General features: G+C 28.5%; 1 protein-coding gene across 1 annotated transcript; it reads left to right on the top strand.

Annotated features, from left to right (window-relative positions):
• The first annotated feature begins 9127 nt into the window (after positions 1–9127).
• LOC103572358 (obg-like ATPase 1) lies at positions 9128–25167 on the top strand. The gene is made up of 11 exons (XM_014441220.2): positions 9128–9229; positions 12701–12882; positions 12968–13028; positions 15693–15820; positions 17528–17703; positions 20230–20307; positions 20389–20486; positions 22181–22321; positions 23828–23924; positions 24710–24832; positions 24925–25167. The coding sequence occupies exons 2-11, from the start codon at positions 12702–12704 to the stop codon at positions 25033–25035; spliced, it is 1194 nt and encodes a 397-aa protein (XP_014296706.1). The 5' UTR covers positions 9128–9229; position 12701; the 3' UTR covers positions 25036–25167.
• Positions 25168–25280: the final 113 nt, after the last annotated feature.

The following is a 25280-nucleotide window of genomic DNA, read 5'->3' as shown; positions in this document are numbered from 1 at the left end:
TGTGAGTGAGAGTTGAACAGTAGCCTTGTAGAGAGCCCATAGATGATGATTAGTGCTTTCAACTCAGCTCAATATTGAGTTCTCTTCAATAAACCTAACACGTGAAACCCTTTTAAGAGTTAACTCAATCTACAGATCTGTCTATCCCTTTTATGAGTAGCGTGCACTTGCAATTTTAATTCGGTAAAAAATAGTTTGTGCACTATTATCAATAAGTCTTATATATTCTGGATTACTCGGTTTTTGCTTGATTGCTTCCCGCAGTTTCACTAAGCCACTATATATCTATATAGAATAAGCTGTCTATACTGTTTGGATTTGATAAGGGGTTTCTCGTTCAATAGCCGAAGAAAAATCGCCCTTATATATAAGATGCTTTATACGGTAATCACCCGAGTATCCGGAATAGCTGATTGAACACGAAGATTCGTGCATCAAATAAAACTACATGCTTGTATATAAATCACGTAAACGAACAAGAAAATAATCGCGTGACAAAAGTTATTCAGATGTACACTTTCGTAAAAAAAAAAAATATCAAAATCAAGTGTAAAGACAAAACTTGTAAAAGACAATCTATAATCAGGCATCTGCTGCCTCACAAAATTCTCTTGCATTAAAAAAATATTACGAAATAATTCTTAAAATGCAAGGCAACGATTTTTTATGCATAAGCACTGAATTAAATTTAAAATAATAAATAATAAATGAGCTATGGGAATGAATAATTTATGACTTTTAATTACCCAAATAAGAAGTTTGTAAAAAAAAAAGTCAGCATCCTCTTTATTCTTGATCATCATCATCACCAATAATTGGTAGTATGAATTGCCATGCATTTTTGGATACTCGATGGCTTGTATTATGCATTATCATTGATGATTATGATTATGATGATCCTTGTATCATGATCTTCTTCAAGTAGCACACATCACAATAACATATTAAATATGCAGTGGCCAGCGCCATTTTGGCTCAACCATTTTTGCCGATCAAATCTTAATTGTTGGCTGGCGGCTGTCTAAGGAGGCGTGGCTACGATATAACCAACTCCGGCATATACTCTCGCGTTTTAGCCACGCGATGCACGAACGCATTTGAGGTTTTCTTTTTACCACGATACACACATCCACAACATATCACCCTTATACCAAAGTTGTTGGTCAGGTTTTTCACCTTGTGTGAATTGGTCTCGTACTTGAATCATAAAACGCAACTACTGGCACACACATCAACGCCGTGAACCAGTTGCACACCATCCATGCACACCATATCCAACCATTAGCCCAAGCCCAAAGCTGCTTATGTATTCACGGTAAAAAAATTTAAATGCAAGAAAAATTTCCATCTGAAAAATGTTAAAATAGTTTTTCTTATAAATTATGGTTTGCACACCTAATCATATTTAAAGTATAAAAAATATTTATAAATAATATATCACAGAGTATATAATAAATGTGGAAGCTATTCCATTAACTCTATACAATTATTTGTCAATAAGTTATAATGTTTATTGAATAAAATTGATGATCACTTTGCAATATAAAGTACATCATGGCTAGGCAATGATACCTGAGGTTGTGTACATATTTGAAATGCTTACATACTTTTCATTAGTACTTGAAACTTATCATTATCAATTTCTAAGTTTTTTTTGCTGTGGATGAACAAAAAAAGAATTCAAGTAATGATAAGTATTGAAGTACTTGAATAAATGTCAACATTTAACGGGATAATATATTAAAAGGATGTGTCGTATAATCAGATAGTATATATATATACATATATATAAATATAAAGAAGTGTAGTAAAGTTTCAATGACCACTTTTCTCTCTCCTTCGCGAAGTAATCACACGTATTACTCTGATTGGTAACAATTGGTAACAATTGACGGGCGGAACCCAAGAGTAAGTCGACTACTTGGTGGAGGTTCCGCTACTTTACTCATAATGTTTACGACCAAGAAATTTCAAAATGTTGATGTATAAAATGTGGATTGTAATTGTTTTTTTTTTCTTCTTTATAGATACTAGTTAAATTATTGAAAATGATTTTTTATTAACTTTAAAAGATGATTGATAATTTGAAAGATTATTTTTTAAACAAAATTCTGATTAATTAATTTTTTTCGACAGACTGTTGATATATTTATAGAGAAAATTATTTTTGAATTCCGAATATGGATGAAAAAGGAATTTTATAGCTTTAGATATTGGTGAGAAACAATTAGTCTTTGGTGAAAATTTTTTTATCGTTTAGGGAGATGGTGATTATTGTAACTATTTTAAAAAGTTATATATGTATAGTCGGGAATATATGTTGAAAGTACTTGGCTAAATATGGAAAGACGAAAAGATAAAAGGAGTCTGGCTTCGAGCGTTTCACGCAAAACGGATATACTTTTAATGCTTATTTAGCTAAGATTATGGATAGGGAAGAGAAAGAGGGAAGATAGATCCTTGTAAGAACTAAAAAAGTTGATAAATAAGGAACAACGGATGTATAATGTGTTGTACATAATATTTGTTATAAAAAGTTAAAAAACGCCGACAACAAGGCTACATTTTCAAGTTTATGGAGCACTTAATACATCCGATGGTTCATTATATCTATAGTTTTCAAGTCGGTGAAAAGTTATTACAATGTAGTTTGGTGAGTTTTTTTTACTTTTATCATATTAAACACTTTTATATCTATTGAAGTGTAAAAGTTGCATCGTTAAAAATTTAGCGTCGGATTATTGATATTTAATACCCGTGTGAAAATTTTATCCGAATAATTTTAGTGTAAAAATACTTATTTATAACTAAGTTTGGTAGGTTTTTGTATGGATAAGCTGAAACAAATTTTCTAATATTTCATTTTTGTTAATTGATGTTCTAAAAGTCTCAGCTGTCTTTTGATCAACAAACTATTTAGATGGTCATTAAAATTTATTTTTTAAATAAATTCGCATATGTACTTCGAACGAGATCATCTAATTTTACAATAAATCATATTAATTACGTTACCCTAATTTTACATTAAATCATATAATTCGCAAAGCTAATTGTAAGTACACTGTAAAAAATTGAGTAAATTCGGAGTGATTATGGATTTTAATGCAATCCGTCACTCGGAGTTCCGAAATTTTTAAAAAGATCACTTCGCATACGGAATAAATAGGGAGTTTATTTTTGTACCGGAGTGATTTGAATTTTATTTAAAATCGCATTCACTTCGATTTGGAGTTCTAGTATTAGAATGAACTCTTTTTAGGAGTTAATTCCACTCCGACCAAGTTTCGATTTAAAAATAAATTCCCCCTCAGAGTAAATTACACTCCGAGAGGATTAAATGAATAAACGATCATCTGATCCGCGTTCGCTAATATTTTACAGTGTATATGTATGACAAATAAGAAAAAAAAATACTATAGGTCCGGTCTCAGTATTTTCGCTCTATAAAAACGAATTAGTGAAAATCACGAGATAATCATTATTTGAATTAGTGACATACTTTTTACTAGTAAGCAATGAATAGTTACTATTTCAAATTTAAAAGAGTGCAATAAGTTTCTTGCTGTCTCAGCTATTTAATTTTACCACTATATGTGACTAATGAACTATGTTCAGTTTTGAAATATATTCACCATTTTTGCGTAAATCACAAACTACAAGTAACACTTTCAACTAACATAATATTTTTTTACACATATGAGTATATGATGACTACCATTTCTTTGACATCTACTTTCTTTGGGCTGGCTATTCAAAATCGCGTTCAGTATAAACTGAAAAAAATGTTTTATCACGCACCAATTAAATTTTGAATTAGTAAATTTATAACAATCATTAAACTAATCATCATTGACATCGTTCTCTAAGTTTTACTCTAACAACACAACCATTGTTACAAACCACGTAAACCTTCAAGCGCTAACGAAGTTATAAAAAAAATTCCCAAGGATACAATCAAAATAAAAAACGACCGTAAAACAATAAACGCATCAAGATAGAACTAAGTGTATGTATATAATAAATGAGTACTAACATCAATCATAAAGATATAAAAGAAAATATATACTTGAGGTGTTGATGACTACTAACGTTCTTTGAAATAAACTGACCATAACATATCATATAAAGCTTATAATTTTATAAAGTTTAAATATAATATTTATAAAAAATAATAATAGCGATATTTTTTTCAATGTATACAGTTTTAATAAAACGGTTGTATATATGCGTTATTAGTAATATGATCTATTGATTAAATACTTAATAATTTACTATAAATATTAAAGTAAAAAGTTTATAATATATTCCTGGTCAATATTCTTATGATGTTAAATTATTATATTTAGTGATATAGATTATTTAAGAAAATAATTTTGGGAGGTTGCTGCTCGCTAGCAAGATGATGCTCAAAAAAAATTTATTTTGAACAATGGACGCTATATACATACATATATATATATACATATATATATATATATATATATATATATATATATACATATATATATATATATATATATATATATATATATATATATATATATATATATATATATAAACAAAAGCAACGTCAAAGGGATGAGTCTGCGGTCGCGAAATTACAATATCGTTAAAACGACGAGTTTGTGGATCATGTATACAAGGAAGAGAAGATGTGAGAGAAAATAACTCTCTTCACTACTTTACTCACTCGTCGTTCACTCTGTAGAATAGGCGTATGATTATATGTATTATGTGGGCCAAGATTGGTAAGGTACGTAATAAAATAATTGAAATAATCACACGCCACAAGGACGACTCACGCGCCATTAGGGACCGGCAGAGCAGAGCCTGATGCTGACCAACCGCAGAATCATTTGAGAAACGTAATCGCGAACCATAAAATATTTAACTTATTCAATACACCTTTCTTTTGTAATCTATATAATATATTTTAGTTTTTATGCATTCATTCTTCAATTAAATGAAATGAATGACTTTTGATTTGAAATAATTCAACCCAAAGTTTTTCATGTATATATTTAGTCGATTAGTAAATTTTATTATGCAGATTATTAATTAATTGCATATCAATTTCTGCGGTTAAAATTTCGGTTCTAACAATTTCTGTTGATGAAAATGTAACTTTTATACTCTTATAGGAATTTTGTTTTTTATTGCTTTTATAAAATTTGAATAATGAGTATATTCAATAAATACTAAAAATTTGCAGTACTTCTAAATATCATAATTAAAATACAAATTTATGGTCTGGTTCAAAAAAATTTACTTTAATGTCACCTACTGTATGTTAAAATACAAGTGTTTTTGATTTTCAAAATTTATTACTATTTAAAGATATCGTACTGAGTTTTTGATAAAATTAATGATCTGAAATTATTATCAAACAAATGACTAGTATCACAGTTTAAATTGCGAATGTCTTTAGTCAGCGGGCAGGAACAGTATGTGTTTGTTCTCAAGAGACGAAACAAGTTTGTTTCTGCCCGCTGACTGAAGACATTCACATTTTACGCGTTTGCTAATATTCATTCACGACTTTGGACTGAAATTATCTAGTTTCGACTGGCTGTAGAGACACTGAAACCAAGTTTCGATGCTGGTATCATGAAAAATATTTTGTTATTACATTTAAAATATTTACGTAAATTTTTTTTCATTCCTTGTCACACCACATACTTATAAATGGGTGTAAAATTTTAAGTGTTAAAAATTAATGCATTTGGATTTACAGTGTGTAAAGAAAGTCATAACTGATGTCTATAAATTGTTAACTCAAATTCATTAGCTAGAGTTGGTAAAATAACGACGTAGATATAATTTGCGATAAATTAATGATGAATTATTTAAATAAATCCAAAGCTTTAACTAGGGTTGTCAAATTCCTAATGGAAATTTTCACCATTGTAAAAATAAATTTAATGTTTAATGGATTTTTTTATCATTCAAAAATTAAATTTAATGGCTAATGAAATCGTTAGTGCATTAAAAAAAAAGTAATGCATCATTTACAACCCTGGCTTCAACAAACAAAATAATCAAATTTAAATTTATGAGAAAAAATGAAGTAATTTATTTATTAAAAAAAAAAGTTTTCCTAATTTTTTTCCATAATTATTTCAATTATTATTGTTATTATTCGTAATATAAAAATGAAAAAGATTAATATTCAGTTACAGTACATCAGACATACATACATATGTACATGTTAAAATAATGACGAAATTAAAAACCTAAGGCGCGTCTGCAGTTTTATATCAAGACACACATTAAACACGCTCTCGATGCCATCAGACATATTTTATTCGTTTATTTAATTCACCAGCAATTTAAATATTATCCCTCACTCGAATTGTAAATAATTGCGGGTAAATTCGGGGAATTCATCGCAGACTGAATAAAACTAAAGAATACAAATAAGCCCACTTATAAAAACGAAACGAGTATAAATACTAAATAATAATAAAAATAATATATAAATTTTTATTGCGTATTTAATTTTTTATATTCGTTATTACCGACACTTGATTATTTACTCGATTATGTTCATCATATATGTAAATGTTAATGAGCAGAAATTAATACACAAAAAAAAAGATATCTTGGCGCAAAAAATTTGTATTCGCCCCAAGGAATTTTTTGCATTATAAATTAAAAACAAAAATGTTCTTGAGGCGAGAAAAAAATTTTTTTGAGTTAAGAAATTTTTGCCAGTCCTGAGAAAATTTTTGGCTTTAATTCATAATGTAAAATATTTCTTGCGCCAAGAAATCCTTTTTTTTTCTATGTATTATTTTCAACGTCACTGTATATTACCTGATGGCATAAACTTACTAAAAAAAGTTTAAAAATATAACAATAATTATTGATTGAAGATGAAAATCTAAAATAAAAATAATAATAATTTTTATTTTAGAACAATCATATTGCGATGACCAACATGAAGAATTGTGCGTGTTTATAGTTTCCGTGAACGCGTCGCAATCAACTTCTTTTGATGACCACTTTCTACTAGATCAAACCACTACTTTAATACTTCCACGAAGTTATTTAATTTGTCTCAGTTATTTACGTGGAATATCCATTAAATAATGTTTACCAGCAATATTTAAAATATTTTATATTTATAGTTATATATTCTCATTATATTTTAAATCATTATCTTTGCTATTAAACTCTTATTAAATATTTTTTATTGCAAACTTCATGTCAGTAAAAATGAACTAGTTTTTCTACGTCATAAAAATTAGTTTTTAAAAAATGACAATTTTTTTGAATAATTTTACAAACAATTGATAGTTTTCGGTTTTTTTATTCAACAAATTGATTGTAATAAAAAAAAAAAAATAAAAAAAATAAAAAATATGCACATGTTGAAAATTAAAAAAACTATAGATTTTTTATAATTTATCGTTTTAAAAAAATTATTAGAAGTCGGCTTACTCCAGTATCATTCTTTTAAACGTAATTATAAAAATTTTTATTAAATCAAGAATCTATCCACTTGAAGACCAACAACTGACCTGACCTTCTTCTATAAAATCATCAATAGATTGATTGATCACCTGATATACTAAGAGGCTTTGGTATAGTCTGTAGTAAACCGTGTGTCAGAAGCAATCGAATAATTAACACGCTAAGATCCAATAAAAACTACGCAATTAATGGACCGTACAATAAAATAGCTAACTAAGTCAGCCTTTTCAATTCGGATATCGACTTTTTTGGTGGATCACTTTCGTTTTTTTCACCCAAATATTAAAAATCTTCTAAATAATTAATCGAGTTTTTTCTTTTCTCAGTCAAAAACGTTCAAAGTTTAATTAAGATTAAAGCACCAATTATTGACACTGTAAGAGACAAGATTATAATTTCTTTTTTTTTACTATATTAACGATGAATATTATTGAATTTTTATTTTACCATTGTCTTAATTAATCTTTTAACTAATAAAATTCATGCTTTCTGATAATAATAAATTTAATCGACTAATTAATTGCAAGTGATAAAATAAATTACTTGGACACACCAATTATTAACAGGTTAAAAACCCGACTGTTCTAATTACTGACATGGTGTTGTCCCTATTATTGACACCCATAATGCGCATGTGTCATTAATCTATAGAACTAAATTACTAAATATAAAAAATCAAGTCTCATAATTACTGATTTATAAATTATTATTTAATTAAGCACGAAATTATTCAAAATATTAATTAATTAAATAACAATTAAAGTCAATAGCTCCACTTACTTAACCCCTCAATATGAACCGATCCGATTTATTTTGATTGCAATCGTTTGTCGGTCAATATTGTTCTATTAAATTTGTCTGTCGGGTAATTGTTTATTTATGAAAAAATATTAATTTATCATTTTTTTATAACAATGTAATACATGACAGCAAGGAATCTCCAATGTTGTCGTTTAGGTTTGTAATGGACTTAAGTTTAAAAAAAAAGACGTTACAGCGCTGTCTACTGACCTGTCAATATGAGATACAACTTCAATACTACGTACTAATTATTGACATCCACAATTTTAAAATTAAAAAGCATTAAATTTACTGTAAATATGTCACATTGTTAATTTTTCATATTTTGTTTATTTATAAAAAAAGTTGATATGATTAAATGGAAAAAATAATTAAAAATCATCATTTTAAAAGACTGCTTTTCTAACCAGAATAGTTAAGAAAACTGACGCTCACAAGCTGTTTTGGTAGACACGAATAAACTTTATTTTTTTCATCAATAAATATTTCATTTTTTTCACTAATAATAATTTTTTTTTAATTTCTTCAATTATAAAGATTGGTTAAAAATGTTTACGATCATTGTTAATATAGTAGGTAATTAAGTATGTTTTAAAATAAGATATGTTGTCAATAATTGAACCCCTGTCAATAATTGGTGCTTTTACCTTATTAATAAATAAATAAATAAAAAAATATGTAGATTGAAAACAAAAATTATTGAATAAATGAAAACTTTTCTTTTAAATCATATTTATCTGTTTTATCATTTACCTTTTTAAGTGCAATTCTTTTTTAATATCTGTAGATAAAACTGGATCCTGTAAAAAAAAAAAATTAAAAATAACCTTATATCTGACGTCATATTTTCTCGTGCCGTGTGTACTTGCACTGTCGAAATAGCACACACGTTGTGCCAAACATTTAATATTTATACTTACATACGCCGGTATTGATTGGATTTAAAAATCAGGTATTTTTTATAATAAACTACTTAAAATTACTTTGTTAATTTAGATGACTTAACTATTTAAAGTAAAAGATAAATTATAAATCAGTTTATAATTTTAAAATTGTATTTATTATTTGTAAAATAAAATTTTAGTATTTTATTTATAAGGATATTCTTTTAATATTTCAATTATTTTTGAGAAGTAGTAAAGTGCATTTGTTGTTTTTTTTTGTCAGGCTTTTTAATTTTTATTTGCAACATCAGGTTATGTTTTTTAATTTAATACTGGGTGAATGCAGAGAGATTTAGTTTTTAAAACTCGCCGTCAGTGGGCGCTACTGTCAAGTGCCCGCGAATTTAAATTATTTGAAATTTTCATGACTAAATATTTGAATATAAACAAGAAATTTTTATTAAAAATAATTTTTTCAAAATTTAAAAAAAAAATTGTTTTTTTTTTTTAGTTAAAAATTTACGTGAAATATTTATCTGTATAAGTATAAAAAATGATACTGAAATTACGTGACGTCTAATAATTTTTGGATTTTTGAAAAACGATAAATTATAAAAAAAAAAATATTTCAAAAAATTTCACCTGTAGTTTTTTTTAATCCTCTACATGTGCATATTTTTATTATTTTTTCTTTTTTAAATTTAATTTTAGAAAAAAAAAAATGCAAAAATTGTAGACTGTCTGCTAACTTCAGGATCATCTGTAAAAAGTCAATTTATTTAATCTAAAAAATAAGAAAATAAATTATCGATAAAAATTAAAAGTTAAAAAATTCTATTATGAAATAAAGGAAAAATAAAGATAAATTTTGTGGTCAGATATAAAATATAAAGAATCATAAAATATAAAATAGCCGATGAATGTTTAAAGGATAATAAAAGACGATAAAGAGGTAAATAGAGAGAAGAAAGAGAAAATTTAAGATTTGTGGGGAGAGAAGAAGCCGGTGAATCACAAGAGACGGTGGCGGATTGGCGGCCTGAGGCTCAGTTGCGGATTCTCGGCGTGATGCCGGTGATTCGTGGTCGCGGTGCCCAGTGATCAAGCCTCTGCCCGGCATATTCCTCCCCCATGTAACCTTCTTCATCGTCATCTTATTCTTATTCACATTTTTATTATTATTTAGTTATATCCTTATTGTACGCTCTTATACTATCGCGGCGGTGTACTCTTCAGTGGCTCTTCAGATCCGCCATCCTTTTCTCTGGTTACTTTAATATTTAATACTTCGCGCGGCAGCGCCCGCGGCCGCAACATCACCAGTCTTATGTATTCTCCTCGACCAGCCAACCTAACCAACCTCCACTTCTTTCTGCACGGTTTTATCGTTTGATATAACCAAGAGAAGATCCAAGCTTTTGCTCTCCGCGGTCCCCAGAGATACCAACGGTAATCTTGTGGTAAACACTGCTATCTTCGATGCCGTACGCATTAATATAATTAGTCACCGCGAGCGCATATTCAAGCAAAACCACGCATTCAGTCAACTTTACTTTTTCATATACCCTCTAGGCATTTCACATATACTTATATCTATCCATATACATATATATGAAAAGGACGAACATGATGATGATGATGAAAAAAAAAGGAATACTCTTAAGTCGTAGTCGGTACCAGTGTCTTTTAAAGATTATGGGAGGGTGGATTCGGGGCGTGCCAGAGACCGCGATCATTTTCATTTTCAGCCGCGCAAACCAGGAGCGTAAATGCGAATATATATAAATACATATGTATTAATATATATACATAGTAAGGTGCTTCGTTTCCGGCGAAAGTATTTTTTTTTGTTGCTCATCAAGAAAAATTTTGTTCTTTATGCTAAAACAAAAATTCCTGCCAAGTTTGAGCTCTTAATTTCGATCCTATGTACTTTCCATTTGATTTCCAAGATTTCCCATTTTAAATACACGTAAATTAAATTACTTTTTTTTAATTTTCTAATGCTCAGCTGCGTTTTATGATATCAACGCGGTTTTGGTCGCAAATTGTAGTGCATTTGGTGTTCTTCAAAAGTGCCCAAAGTAACTTATCTGTAATTCCAGCTGTTTCACTGATGTCCGCTGAGAAAGTCACTTTTCGTATCAAATTGACCTTTATTGGCTTGCAGAACGTAAACCAATGAATGCACACAAAAAATGTGAATGTGAATTTTATAGGGAATTTCATTCCCTTCAAAAAAAAAGCCCTATGGCTCAAGTCGCTAACGTCCATAGTTTCAGAGTTATAGGAGGTTTCATAATTCAAAAAATAAAATATAAAAAAAAAATGACAATTTCTATTTTATTTTTCAAATCATTAAAATTCCTATAACTCGGAAACTATGAACGTTAGCGACTTGAGCCATAGGGCTTTTTTTTGAAGGGAATGAAATTCCCTATAAAATTCACATTCACATTTTTTGTGTGCATTCATTAGTTTACGTTCTGCAAGCCAATAAAGGTCAATTTGATACGAAAAGTGACTTTCTCAGCGGACATCAGTGAAACAGCTGGAATTACAGATAAGTTACTGTGGGCACTTTTGAAGAACACCAAATGCCCTACAATTTGCGACCAAAACCGCGCCGATAGCATAAAACGCAGCTGAGTATTAGAGAGTTACAAAAAAAGTAATTTAATTTACGTGTATTTTAAATAGAGAATCTTTGAAATCAAATGAAAAGTACTTAGGATTGGAATTAAGAGCTCAAACTTGGCAGGAATTTTTGTTTTAGCATAAAAAACAATATTTTGCTTGATGAGCAACAAAAAAAATACTTTCGCCGGAAACGAAGCACCCTAATACATAGTAAACTAAATTAAAATATTAATTTATATCTATCTTTTTGTAAGTAAGAAACTGTAACTTAGAATTTTGATTGAAAATTTAATTAAAAGCGAGTCATGATTTTCATTTAATGAATTTTAAAAATATTTTTAGCCCATTAGTCATTAAAAAAAAAAATTTTAATTGGAAAAAATTATAAAGATGCATAATAGAGATAAAAGTAAAGAGGTAATTTTAGTTCTTTACGCGAATGCTGTAAGTCTATAAGATGAAGTTGAAGTTGAAACAATAAAAAAAAGTTACGGTAGAAATAAAGCCTTAGGCGATTAGTTTAAAATCGTAAAATGATCGCGGAAACGATTGTATCAAGTGGCAGCAGAAGCGGCGGTAATAATAAAGTGACGGCGCATATAAGAGCTAAGGCGCATCTATTCATTTACACTAACACAGTAGGATATAAGTAGACGATTTCAATGCAGAGCTGCCTTTCTTCTATATATGTATACTTATAATGCTGTAATTATCAATAATTTTCGTATTTTTAGTTTTGAATTCCTAGATAAATAGAGTACTGTCTAAATGCTTGTAGGACTGATTCGTAGGTTCCTTGCAACCATCTTGTATTTTCTAATAGTGTCTGAAACACCCTATAATATATAGCAACTCTGATCTATAATAAACTCAGCATTATAATTGACGAATGTGCGCAGAATGCCCCCCAAGAAAGTTGAGGAGCCCGAACGGAAGCCGCTCATCGGACGAGTGGGTACGAATCTCAAGATCGGAATTGTTGGGATTCCCAATGTTGGGAAATCGACGTTTTTTAATGTCCTGACGAAGAGTCAAGCTGCTGCTGAAAATTTTCCGTTTTGTACAATTGACCCTAATGAAAATAAGTATCAAATCCAAATTTATTACTTTGGTAAAAATAACACTTAGAATTACTTGTTCTAACTTTTTATATTTTTTTCGAGCACGTCGCGTACCAGTTCCAGATTCAAGGTTCGATTACTTATGCGAGTATTTCAAACCAGTTAGGTAAGTTTTAATATGTAATTTTATAGAATAATTATAATGAAATAAATAATTAATGATATAAATTGTTGTTGCACGAAAAAAAATGAACTATATAAATTAAGAAACGACTACACTGATAAAAAAGTTAACTTGATTCGAGAGGAAAAATCTTGAACCAAGAATTCCATTTTGAAGAAAATGATTTTCTTGCGTCAAGTAAATTTCTCTTGGTTCAAGAATTTTTTCTCTTGACTCAAGAAAATCATTTTCTTCAAAATGGAATTCTTGGTTCAAAATTTTCGCTCTTGAATCAAGTCAACATTTTTATCAGTGTAGTAGTATAATGATAAAGTGCTTCGTAAATACTATCGTAATTGATACTTAGTGTAAAAAATCGGAAGTTAATTCGGAGCGATAACGGATTTTCTTTGAATCCAAATTTACTCCGTCACTCGACGTTTCAGAGTTTTTAAAAAGAGATTACTCGGCATACGAAGTAAATAAGGAGTTTTTCTTTTCAGAAGAGTGATTTCAAAGTGGTCTAGATTGTATCTAAATCCGCATTTACTCCAATTCGGAGTTTTATTGATAAAATAAACTCCCCTTCATTCAGAAAATTAAATAATTGTGTTTATTATGCTAAGTTTGTAATTCCAATCATCTAGAATGATTAGAACGTTTTTTAATGCAAAAAAAATTAGTGTTATAATTTTTTTTATTAGAATTAATAATTATTGGATAACTTCTACAATATATTTCGTAATAGTTACTATTAGGATGGTAACAATTATAATTTCTGATGGTAACTGTTACCATCTGGATTATAAATATACACGGAGAAAATTGTTGGCTTAAAACCTACCAATTTTTATTATACTGTCGACCAAACTTGAAACAGGAAGGGAAGCATCCAAAAAATTGTTATGCTCATACGAAAAATTATTATGCTTTATCATAATACTTACTACGCGCGAGACACTTATCGATAATATTTAATAACAATTAATTCCATACATTATAATAGTTGGGATGCGGCATAATAATTTTTCATAAGAGCAAAATAATCTTTTGGATTCTTCCCTTCCTGTTTCAAGTTTGGTCGACAGCACAATAAAAATTGGTAGATTTTGAGCCAATATTTTTCTCCGTGTAACTATTTAGAATAATCATAATAATTAACTCTAGTTAACATACATGATTGTAACAATTATTATAAATATGGTGAATATTACAATTTAGAGGATTTATACGATCATCTAGATAATATTTACTGCTATCGAATTAATGCTAGAAATTTTTCCATAACTAGATATTAGTTTTTATTATTTCTGAGTGTTTGGAGTAAATTTCCCTCCGAGGGGATTAAATAAATAGTCATCCGATCCGTATTCACTCCGGATTTACTCCGCGTTCATTCTGCAAATTTTTCACAGTATAAAAAATCTATGAGACGTATTATAAAATTTATTGTTTGGAATGTTAAAACTCTCTATATTGACACTCAGGTTTCGGGTTATAATTTCAAACACTAATTTTTAAAGTTCATTTTTTTCTGTGTACAAAATTATCACACTGGGTTTGAAAAATTTTAAGATTTGTCATCCTTTAGAAATTGCAACTTAAACTTTAAAAAAATAAATAAAATTTTTACAGTTTAAATATTAACAGAAAAAATATAAATTCATCAATCGATAAAATAAATATATGTAGCATATGTATGTTAAAGACTTTGTAGAGGAAACGATTCGGAATAACTGTCGTAATTTCCATACGTCTTTGCAGCGACTGCTTTTATCCAGCCCAGTAGAGATACAGCAAAGGGAGTGAGGGTCACGTTTTCACAAAACGTGATCTGCAATGTAAATTACGCCGAATTTCCTTTTCAAAATATATATACATATACTGACACACCAAACAGAGCTTTAGTAGTACATAAATTTTACTATATATGTACAGCGCTCCGGATTCTGTTCGAACACAAGAGATTGTCATGCATAAGACATTGTGACATTCAAAAATTTCTTAATGACATATTTAAATATTTGAACGTAAATAATTTTTTATTTTCATTTAAACGGTATTTCAAATTCGACATCAGACATCACGTCAGTAAATAAAATACTAGAAACTATAAATATTTAAATTTATTTTGAAGAATAAAAATAAAGATCAAAGGACAAAATGTATATGATAGTTTAGAGTTTACTTTAAACGCCCGATCCTCAGTTATTTAAGTTTAAAGCCACGTGTTGTAGAATCCAACAGCGCGTAATAAAAGCTGACTAATCAGCACCCATCATCCCACTGCTATGCAATATCACTACTACTAGGTACAATACTAAAGCCAGTCTTCAAAGACTAATTGTTTAATGAGGTTGGCATTAGCATTTAAATGCATTGTCATTGCAAATTTCCCAGTCACTTTATCTCTCTTATTGCATTTAAACATTACATTTACTCTCTCTTATTTTACAACACCCTTAATCTAGGCCACACGTGAACTCAGCCCTTTGATCCGTAATTCAAAAGTAACCCCTGGTATGAGTTTATGTGATGACATTAAAATTTAATGACTATGAAAATTAATTGAACCCATTGTGTACTTTGTCAAATAATTATTATTTTTTTTTATTTCTGTGTTATATTAATTAATTAATTTACTTTTTTCTGTGGGAATTTTTGCAGCAAAGTTCCGGCATTTTTAAATGTCGTCGATATTGCTGGGCTCGTCAAAGGTGCGGCTGAAGGACAGGGTTTAGGAAATGCATTTCTTTCTCATATTAATGCTTGCGATGCAATTTATCATTTATGCAGTAAGTTATTTTTTTTTTATTTAAAATGATTATTTTTCAATTTTCAATAGAAATAAAACCAAAAATATCTTGGATAGAAATTGTATAAAAATATTTTTTGTTTTTCATATTTTCACTTAAGTCAATTGTATATTATTACATTTTATTTTTTAAAATCGATGGTTGGTTAAATATCGAGATTCTGATGAATTTAATTGAATTTTTGATGAACTTGAAAAACTATAAATTTAAAAAAAGTTACTAATTTTTGAGAAATAAAAGGAACAAATTGATTCAGAATTTTCAAAAATTTGGTTCATAAAAAATTATGAAATATTTTTCAAAATTACAATTTTATGTAAATTTCTACACTGTAAAAATCGGGAGTGAAGTCGGAGTGATTACGAATTTTATTTAAACCCAAATTCACTCGAAGTTTCGGAGTTTAAAAAAAAAAATTACTCTGCATACGGAGTTGGTTTTTTCAGCGGCATCATTTCCGAGTGGTCTGGATTTTATTCAATTCTGAATTCACTCCGTAAATCGAAGTTTCAGAGTTTCAGAAAAAATCACTTCGCTTACGGAGTGAATAGAGAATTTGTCTTTTCAGCGAAGTGATTTCGGAGTGAACTGGATTTTATTTAAATCTGCATTTACTCCGATTCAGAGTCCAGCAATCATTTGCACCGCAGTCACTTCAAATCTAATCCGCGTTCACTCCGAAAATTTTTTACAGTGTACAAAATAATTTTTAAAATTCAGGAAAAAATCTGCGGCCACTTTTTTTTTTTTTTTTAGTAAAATAATTCTGAGTCGGTAATAATATATGCTTTGCGTGAACTAAAATTTCATGGGTTAATAAATTTTTCAATTATTCATAATTAAAAAATTAGAAAATATTTTTCAGACTATCAATAGTTAATACAATCCCTGGTAATTATATTTTAAATTACGTAAAATATCGTTTAAATTGAATAAAATTTTTTTTTTTTTTAAATTAATATTTTTTTTTTTTACGGAAATAAAATGTAAAGTAGTAATTATTCAATTATATTACAATTACAGCATATAATTATTAACGTAGACTGCAATTTGTCATACACAGTCGATATTGATCGTTTTCATAAATAACAAGATTGTCTCTTTACAATTCTCATGTGAAAACTTTGTGCACGATCGTCCTCGTCGACAATGCACAAGGGTCGTCGACGTTTAGACGCGACATATTCACCCCTCGACTTGTATTACGTGTATTACCGTACTGTACATTCATGAACTTTAATGCACATCACAAGGAAATATATTTGCTTATTGAAATAACGGGTTATTAGTGTCTACTCGCGGAATTATACTGGGTAAAAAAAAAAGTATAAATACGACAACGGAAAACGTGTCGAGTAATTGAATTAGAGAGTCAATAACGGTTGCGTGTCACTTAGACGCCTAATTGTCGTGGTTACACGATCGAGTCTCTTGTGCGTGATGTTTTCTCCTCGACTCCGTTATTTGTATCCATTTGTAAATTTTTTTATCTTTTATTTTTTGTCTATTGTAAATATTCATTACGTTATTTTATAACTCATTAAAGCTATTACTTTATTTTTATTACACCACATTCAAATAAATAAATGCTACCAAGAAACTCAATTCCTTTAACAATCAGAAATTCATAAATATCCATAATTTCATTTCCGATTGTTTGTTTGTTTATTAAAATTATTAATTTAGGAGCTTTCGAAGACGATGATGTGACCCATATTGAGGGTGAAGTAAACCCAGTAAGAGATCTAGAGATTATTTGCGAAGAGTTACGGCTCAAAGACGTCGAAATGCTGAATGGTCATCTCGAAAAATTAGAAAAATTAGTCGTACGTGGTAATGACAAGAAACTTAAGCCTGAATACGTAAGTTTACTGAATTTTATTCATATATAATATTAGGGGAGGGTGGGGCAAAGTGAGCCCCTGGGGGCAGAGTGGGCCCCTTAAAATTTTAAAAACTTCAAAAAATATGGGGGCACAGTGAGCCCCTCAAAATTTTCTATACGTCAATAAATTTGGACGGATAATAAGCTTATTGAAATTTCTTATATAATGAGGGATAAAATAGACCACCAAAACTGTTCATTAAATATAATTTATCAAGAAAGTTAAAGATAAGGGAGCCTGAGACACGACGGCCCCCTTAAGCCGATTTGTTCTTTTTGTGGCTTTCTACTATCAAATTCGTTTATTTTCCGTCTATTTCAAAAGAATCAGTCGAAATTTTGCAAAAAATCGAAAAAAAATTTTCTTTTCTGGGGCACGATAGCCTCCTTCCCAAAAAATTATAAAAAAAAAAAATTTATTTATTTTTCGTCAAGTTATGACCTCAATAATGTTTTTATCATATTTAAGGCCAATATGTAATATGTGGGGTGAAATGGACCACTCGAAAAAAAAAATGAAAACGGAAAATAATAAAATAAAAAATTTTTTCGTTACAATTTTTTTTTTGAGTGGTCGATTTTGCCCCACATATTACATGTTGACTTAAAATATAATAAAAGCATTATAGAGGTCATAACTTGACAGAAAATTTAGGAAAAAATTATGTTTTCGTTACAATTTTTTTTCCGAGTGGTCCATTTTGCCCCACATATCACATATTTGCCTAGAATATGATAAAAACATTACAGAGGTCATAACTTGACGAAAAATAAAAAAATTAAATTTTTTACCTAATTTTTGAGGGGGGCCTACTCTGCCCCTAATTTTCGATTTTTCAATTTTAATCGACGCAGCATAATGAAGTGAGAATAAGTATCAAGGGTCTAAAAATAAGTAAACGCGATAAAAAATTAACGATATTATAATTATTTTCCTTAAGGGGCCCACTCTGCCCTACCCTCTCCCCTATGTCCGTTACAATTCTCTAATTTAGTAACTTATGTTGATGACCCTATCAAAAAAATCTATGTGGAATCGCATGGAAACCCATAGGAATTCATATAAAAAAGTATATGAATTTATGTACGAATCTATATAGGAACCCATAAGTATCTAAATTTTCATATGGGAAATCCACATAGGAAACTGGGTACCTGGATTCCCATTTCCTAACTTAAATATATAGATTTCTTTGTAGGAAATTCATATGGGAATCTGGGTTTCTGTATAAGTAATTTCTATAGAATTCGAACAGACTGATATTCCTATGGGAAACTATATAGGAATCCATCCGAAAACACCATGTGGCAACCCATATAGGAATCTAGATTGGATTTCCATATGGATTTTTTTGATAGGGGAAGTTAATTTCGTTGTATCCAATGTATTGCTTATGTTAAATTTATTTGTTCATTACCTAAATATATCGTATGATTTATTTACAAATTTTACTTTTTTTTTATTACACTGTAAAAAATTAGCAGAGTGAACGCAAAATTAATTCAAAGTGGATGCGAATTGGATAATTGCTTATTTATTAAACTCCCTCCGAAGGGGAGTTTAATTTAATACTGAAAATCCGGTCTGGAGTAAGATTCACTTCTAAAAAGTGTTTATTTTAATATTAAAACTTCGAATTAGAGTGAATGCAGATTGAAATAAAAATCAGATCACTCCGAAATCACTTCCAATTTTTACAGTGTAAAATTTAAATTTAATTTATTAATAACAGGTTTATTATTTTAGCTTTTAGATCTCTATTTTTTTTAAAACTGAATACCAAACAAAATAATTATATTCTAAAACGACTTAAAAAAAAAAAAAAAAATACAGAGTTTTAGTCTTAAAGTCCAATTCAAATGTAATGTCGGTATATCACGAATAAAATATCCAATCGTATCTTAAATAAATGAAAAAAGGGGAAAAAAATTCAAATAAATACTAAGTATATTGTTTCCGAATTTCCTCTCAAACAACAAGTTCCTTAATCGATTGCAGATATTAAGGCGCGCGAAATAACTTTTTACGGGATTAAGAGCTCAAGGGTAGCATTCATCGCTTTTCGGAACGAGTAAATAAAAATCTAAGTGCTGCGTCCATACCAATCAACTTTAAGAATATACGTTTTTCACCTTGCATTAGTAATTTATATCAAAGTTTTCGACAAAACTTTTTTTTAAATTTATATATAAATGTATGGTACTTGAAGATAGTTAACGCTTTTTTAACTTGCCCTACCTCACAGTCTTGCACGCTCAGTTAAATCGGTACTTTATAAAGATAATGACACTTACTCAACTGTGAAGAATTGCATGTCGACAATAAGCTCAATATATGTACGAATATATACGAGAGTTTATTATCATAATAGCTAATGTAACTTGAATTGTAAAATCGATCGAGATCAATTTATTATTTTTTTTAACTACCAAACTATTTAAATAAATTCGCATTTAAATGCACTAATAAAATTAAATTATAATAATTATTTATTTATTATAGGATACACTTTTAAAAGTTAAAACAGTTTTGGTAGAGGAAAAAAACCAAGTCAGATTTGCTGATTGGAGTGTTAACGATGTATGTATTTTTAAATTAACAAAAATATTAATTTCAGTTATTACGAAAATTACATAATTGCCTTATTAACAAATATTTCAGATCGATGTGCTCAATAAATATTTGTTCTTGACTTCCAAGCCAGTAATTTACTTAGTGAATCTCTCGGAAAAGGATTACATTCGCAAGAAAAATAAATGGTTTGTAAAAAAAAATATATATATATATGATATACTTTTTCTATTTACTTTTTTTTCGTGTATAAAATTTTATATGTTGTCTCTGTGCAATCGATATGCAACGCACAGAGGTTTATTTAATATTTTTACTGCCCTATTAGTATTTATATACATATATAAATGCGTTTTGCCGTCATGAAAGCTTTGTAAGCCGAAACCGCGTGAGTACACTGTTGTAAATGCATTCACGGAACAATTTTAAACGCTCGCGTCGTATTTTACATAGAATACTGGCGTTATTGGTTTCCAACGAAACAGAAAAATATGTCGTGCTTTCGTTCTTCATGCATTCATGTTTCACACTATCCAGCTGTACATATAATATTGTATACTGTACACTCTACTGATATCACGCTCGTTTGTTGTAAAATTTCAAACTCAAACGAGTCTACTCAATATAATAATAATAATAATAATTTTTTTTTTTTTTGTTGAATTTATTAAAATGATCCAACTTTTATATTATTTAAATGAAGAAACAACGACTTTACTGATCTGCTTAATTGACATCATTTTATTATTTTTGCGAGTAACGTTTCGTTAATGGTAATTAACATCATCAGACTCATATCTATGTAATTAATTACAATTAAAATTTATTTAATTATAATATAAAAATGAGTATAAAAAATATCGACATTCTAATTAGCAAATTGTCTGACTTCATTTCAGAAAATCCTCCATTTATGCGAAAAAAAAGTAGTTTAAAAAAATTTTTTTTTTTTCATCTAAAAATTAATTTCATATCTAGTATATGTATAATATTTTTATCTAGGTTACTCAAATACAAATTTTTATGACTATTATTATCTGAAAATTGCACAGAATCACCTAATAAAAAATGTTAAGTTAGACAATTTGCTAATTAGAACTTGTATAATTTTTTTGATGTCAATTATAATAATACTTTAACAATTATTACATGAATTTTATTAACCGTTAGATTATTTAACTAAAGTCTTAATTTCGAGTTATAATTAATTATATAGATACAGAACTGATGATGTTAATTGTCATTAACGATATCAATTAAATGATGTCAATTAAGCAGATCAGTAAAGCCGTTGTTCCATCATGCAAATATTATTATTATTATTATTATTATTATTATTATTATTATTATTATTATTATTATTATTATTATTTTGATATAATGATAACAATAAGAGAACAGAATCAGTGTTGCTATAACAGTGAATTTTTTTTGTTCATTACGTATTTTGAAAGCTGATTATTTTTAAAAATAATAATACTATTGTGACATTTCGATATGACGTTATCGTTACGGTCTTTTATGTCATTTAATAGTTTTATATTTAATATATCATATTTCCGGTTTTATTCATATAAATTATTTTCAGGTGAGCAATCACGTATTTTAGTTGAATCTTTTTTCTTTTTAATTTCAAATTTGTAGAAAAATATTTATGATAACTTCAAATACTGGCTTTATATGATCTAATTATTGCTATTTAGTGGCGGATAAAATTTTTAAGCATTTAAACGATTTATATCAGTTATTTTGTACTCTTATGAAATTATTATATTAATAACTTATAAAAAATTATTTATATTTTTACAATGATAAATTGATATTTTTGTATTATAATAAACGCAAATAATAATTAATTATTATTAATATTATATTTAAACAGGCTTATAAAAATAAAAGAATGGGTAGACAAAAATGATCCTGGTGCAACATTGATACCTTTCAGCGGTGTTTTTGAGAACAAAGTAATCGACATGGACGACGCTGAACGCGCAAAGTACTTTGAAGAATCAAAAGTTACGAGGTGAGTCATTAAAAGTACTTAAACGCAAGCGTAAAAAATAAAAAATTAACAAGACAATTTAAAAGTTTGATGGCCGCAAAATGCTCAGTAAAATTATTTTTCTTCCATAAATTATAATAGATAGAAACACATATATATATGGGTTCCCACGAAATTTTTCAAGCAAAGTTTCTTCTAAGTGAGCACCGTCTTCGTCGTACATACACTGTCGGCTTAGTTGAATAATGGAAGGGTTCCCCTATACTCTTGTTCTCAGATGATGTCTAGACTTATATATCCCTCTCGTTGAGAATCTATAAAACCGGCATCTTTAACTCACTCGCCAAGAAGAAGCATTATATTTTTTAACGTCGTGTTATTCAAATTCTTGTTAAATTGCATAAAAACCTCGGGTGGTTCGCGATGAAAGCTATAATAATAAGTTTAATACCGTCTCTGAATCATCCACATTGGGTCATCTATAGCTAGAGGGTTGTAATGTACAACGACTTGTTTTACTTATTCCCCTTTCCTTTTTTCAAGTCTTGTATAATTTTTTTTTTCTGTTACCATTATTATTATCTCTTTCATGAGTAAATGGTCGATCGAATTCTCAACGTAACTGACCATTTCGATTGAAAATATGGGTCAAAATACTATTACAGTTTAAGTTTAAAAATAATTATAAAATTGATTCGAAGAAGTAGTTTAACAAATTAACAACCTAAATTTCTATATTCGTCATCTATTATTATTTGTTTTTTGTTTTACATTTTAAATTTTATTAAACAAAATACGGAAATTGATACCAATGACGGTTCGATTTAAGTCTTGGAATAAAATAAAACTAAAAGAATAAATATCATTTTTTAGTTCAGATGCCTACTGATGACCTTAAAAGTTATTCTATGACTAAGACAACAATAACTAGTAATCATAAGACTGAAATGATTTTATTTTAGAGACCGCAAGATCACTGGGTTGCCCATTCACCCTCAAATACTACTAATTCCCCGCGCGATTCAAAAACGTCTAGTCAGAATGATAAAATTGTGCAGTATTAAGTCGTTCGTTTTATGTGTATTCTCTGAAGTCCCGAAGTCTAAAGGTCCGCATTCAATTACTCTCTTTCTCTCTCTTAAGATATTTATTTTTTGTTACTTTTCGCTCCCTTTCACTCTCACTATCTTTCTCCGTAGGGTGTATACCCTGTCATTAAAGGATGTTTAGTCCAGACAATCATACTTCACGGTCGCGCAGTTCGCTTTTTAAACTATTGCTCAGTTCTTTTACAATAGACTTTTACCAGTTAAACAGCCTTAGAATAAAATTTTTTATGTCGTCACCACTGATCTTCATTTTTAATTTTGGTACTTTTACTCTAAGCGAACTGTAATAAAAATTTAACCTGATGAGAAACTGGTCTTTCTTTTAACATTTTTATTTTATTTATATTTACTAGTAGATATTTAATATTTTGAAAACATCCTCGATGAAAAAACGATTGCTGACTTTTAATTTTTACAGCGCACTTGAAAAAATAATTGTTCAGGGTTACAAAGCCTTGCAATTGCAGTACTTCTTTACTGCTGGTCATGATGAAGTTAAAGCTTGGTCAATTCAGGTACTATATATATTTTTTTTTATTTATCAATAATAATAATGTTAATTCTTACTATTATTATTATATTTTCAATTTTTTTAAATTTAGTTAGCTTAATTATTTATGTACTGTTACCGTCTACACACTGTAAAAAAATTGGAGTGAATTCGAAGTGATTACGGATTTCATTTAAATCCGAATTCACTCCAGATTGAATCCACGTTCACTTCGCAAATTTTTTACAATGCATTTTTCAAAAGTTAAAATTATTCATGAAATATTAAGGCCATTCACAGACAGTACCCACTTTTTAAAAATTTTCAATGACTTTTAATTGCCATAAGTGTATCAAAATTTTCTCAATCAATTAAAAGAAAATTAAAGCATTGATTGATAAAAAGCAATTTCGCTGAGATGTAGATTAAAAAAAAAAATTATTTAGAGTTGACATCAATTGGGAGTTAAACCAAATTTGTTGAATGAATTTCAGTAAAATCTTCATGTCAATTTTATAATTCGAATTTTCAAGTTTTGTAGGCTAAAATTTATTAACCAAATTTGTATTATCTTCTAATTGATAATAACTGTAAGTAATTTTTTTAAAATTCTATATCTCAACAAAATTACGACTACGTTGTCCTTTCTTCAATTAATGCTTCAATTTTTATTTTAATTGATTAATAAAATTTTAACACGGTTATGACAATTGAAAGTCATTGCATATTTTTAAAAAATAAGGGGCACTGTCTGAGAATGCCCTTACAAAAAAAAAGTTTTTTTAATTTTAATAATTTATTGATTAACAGAAAGGAACAAAAGCGCCTCAAGCAGCCGGCAGAATCCATACCGACTTCGAAAAAGGTTTTATCATGGCTGAAGTTATGAAGTTTGAAGATTTCAAAAATGAAGGTTCTGAAGCTGCAGTCAAGGTACTCTATTATAAAAAAAAAAAAAAACAAAATATAATATTTACATGATATTATACGGAGATAAAATATATAACTATCGTTTATCGTTACAGGCAGCAGGAAAGTACAGGCAACAGGGTAGACATTATGTCGTTGACGACGGTGATATTATACTGTTTAAATTTAACGCCGGTGCTGGATTGAAAGATCCCAAGAAAAAATGATACCACTCTTCAAAATGCATATTTATATCATACATAAATAATTATTATTTTCAATTAATTGAAAATCGCAAGTGTATCAGTAGATTTTTTTAATATCTGCTATTTTTACTGAATACAAATTTGTCATTTAAATATTGCAATTGTTATTATTTTTTTTGTTTACCAATCGAGCCTTTACAAAGTCATTGATAATAAATTTTTTTCCAACTACTATCACTGTCATTTTAATTTTTTTAATCAAAAAA

Source organism: Microplitis demolitor, chromosome 3, assembly GCF_026212275.2.
Source record: "Microplitis demolitor isolate Queensland-Clemson2020A chromosome 3, iyMicDemo2.1a, whole genome shotgun sequence".
Taxonomy (NCBI): domain Eukaryota; kingdom Metazoa; phylum Arthropoda; class Insecta; order Hymenoptera; family Braconidae; genus Microplitis; species Microplitis demolitor.
The sequence above is the reverse complement of the archived record's forward strand: the minus strand, read 5'-3'. Positions and strand labels throughout refer to the sequence as shown.

Excerpts from the sequence above, each read along its gene's own strand:
- LOC103572358 (XM_014441220.2), top strand. The coding sequence starts at position 12,702 with ATGCCCCCCAAGAAAGTTGAGGAGCCCGAACGGAAGCCGCTCATCGGA. Across the intron at positions 20,308-20,388 it reads CTGATTGGAGTGTTAACGAT|ATCGATGTGCTCAATAAATA; the intron begins GTATGTATTTTT and ends CAAATATTTCAG. Across the intron at positions 20,487-22,180 it reads ATTCGCAAGAAAAATAAATG|GCTTATAAAAATAAAAGAAT; the intron begins GTTTGTAAAAAA and ends ATATTTAAACAG.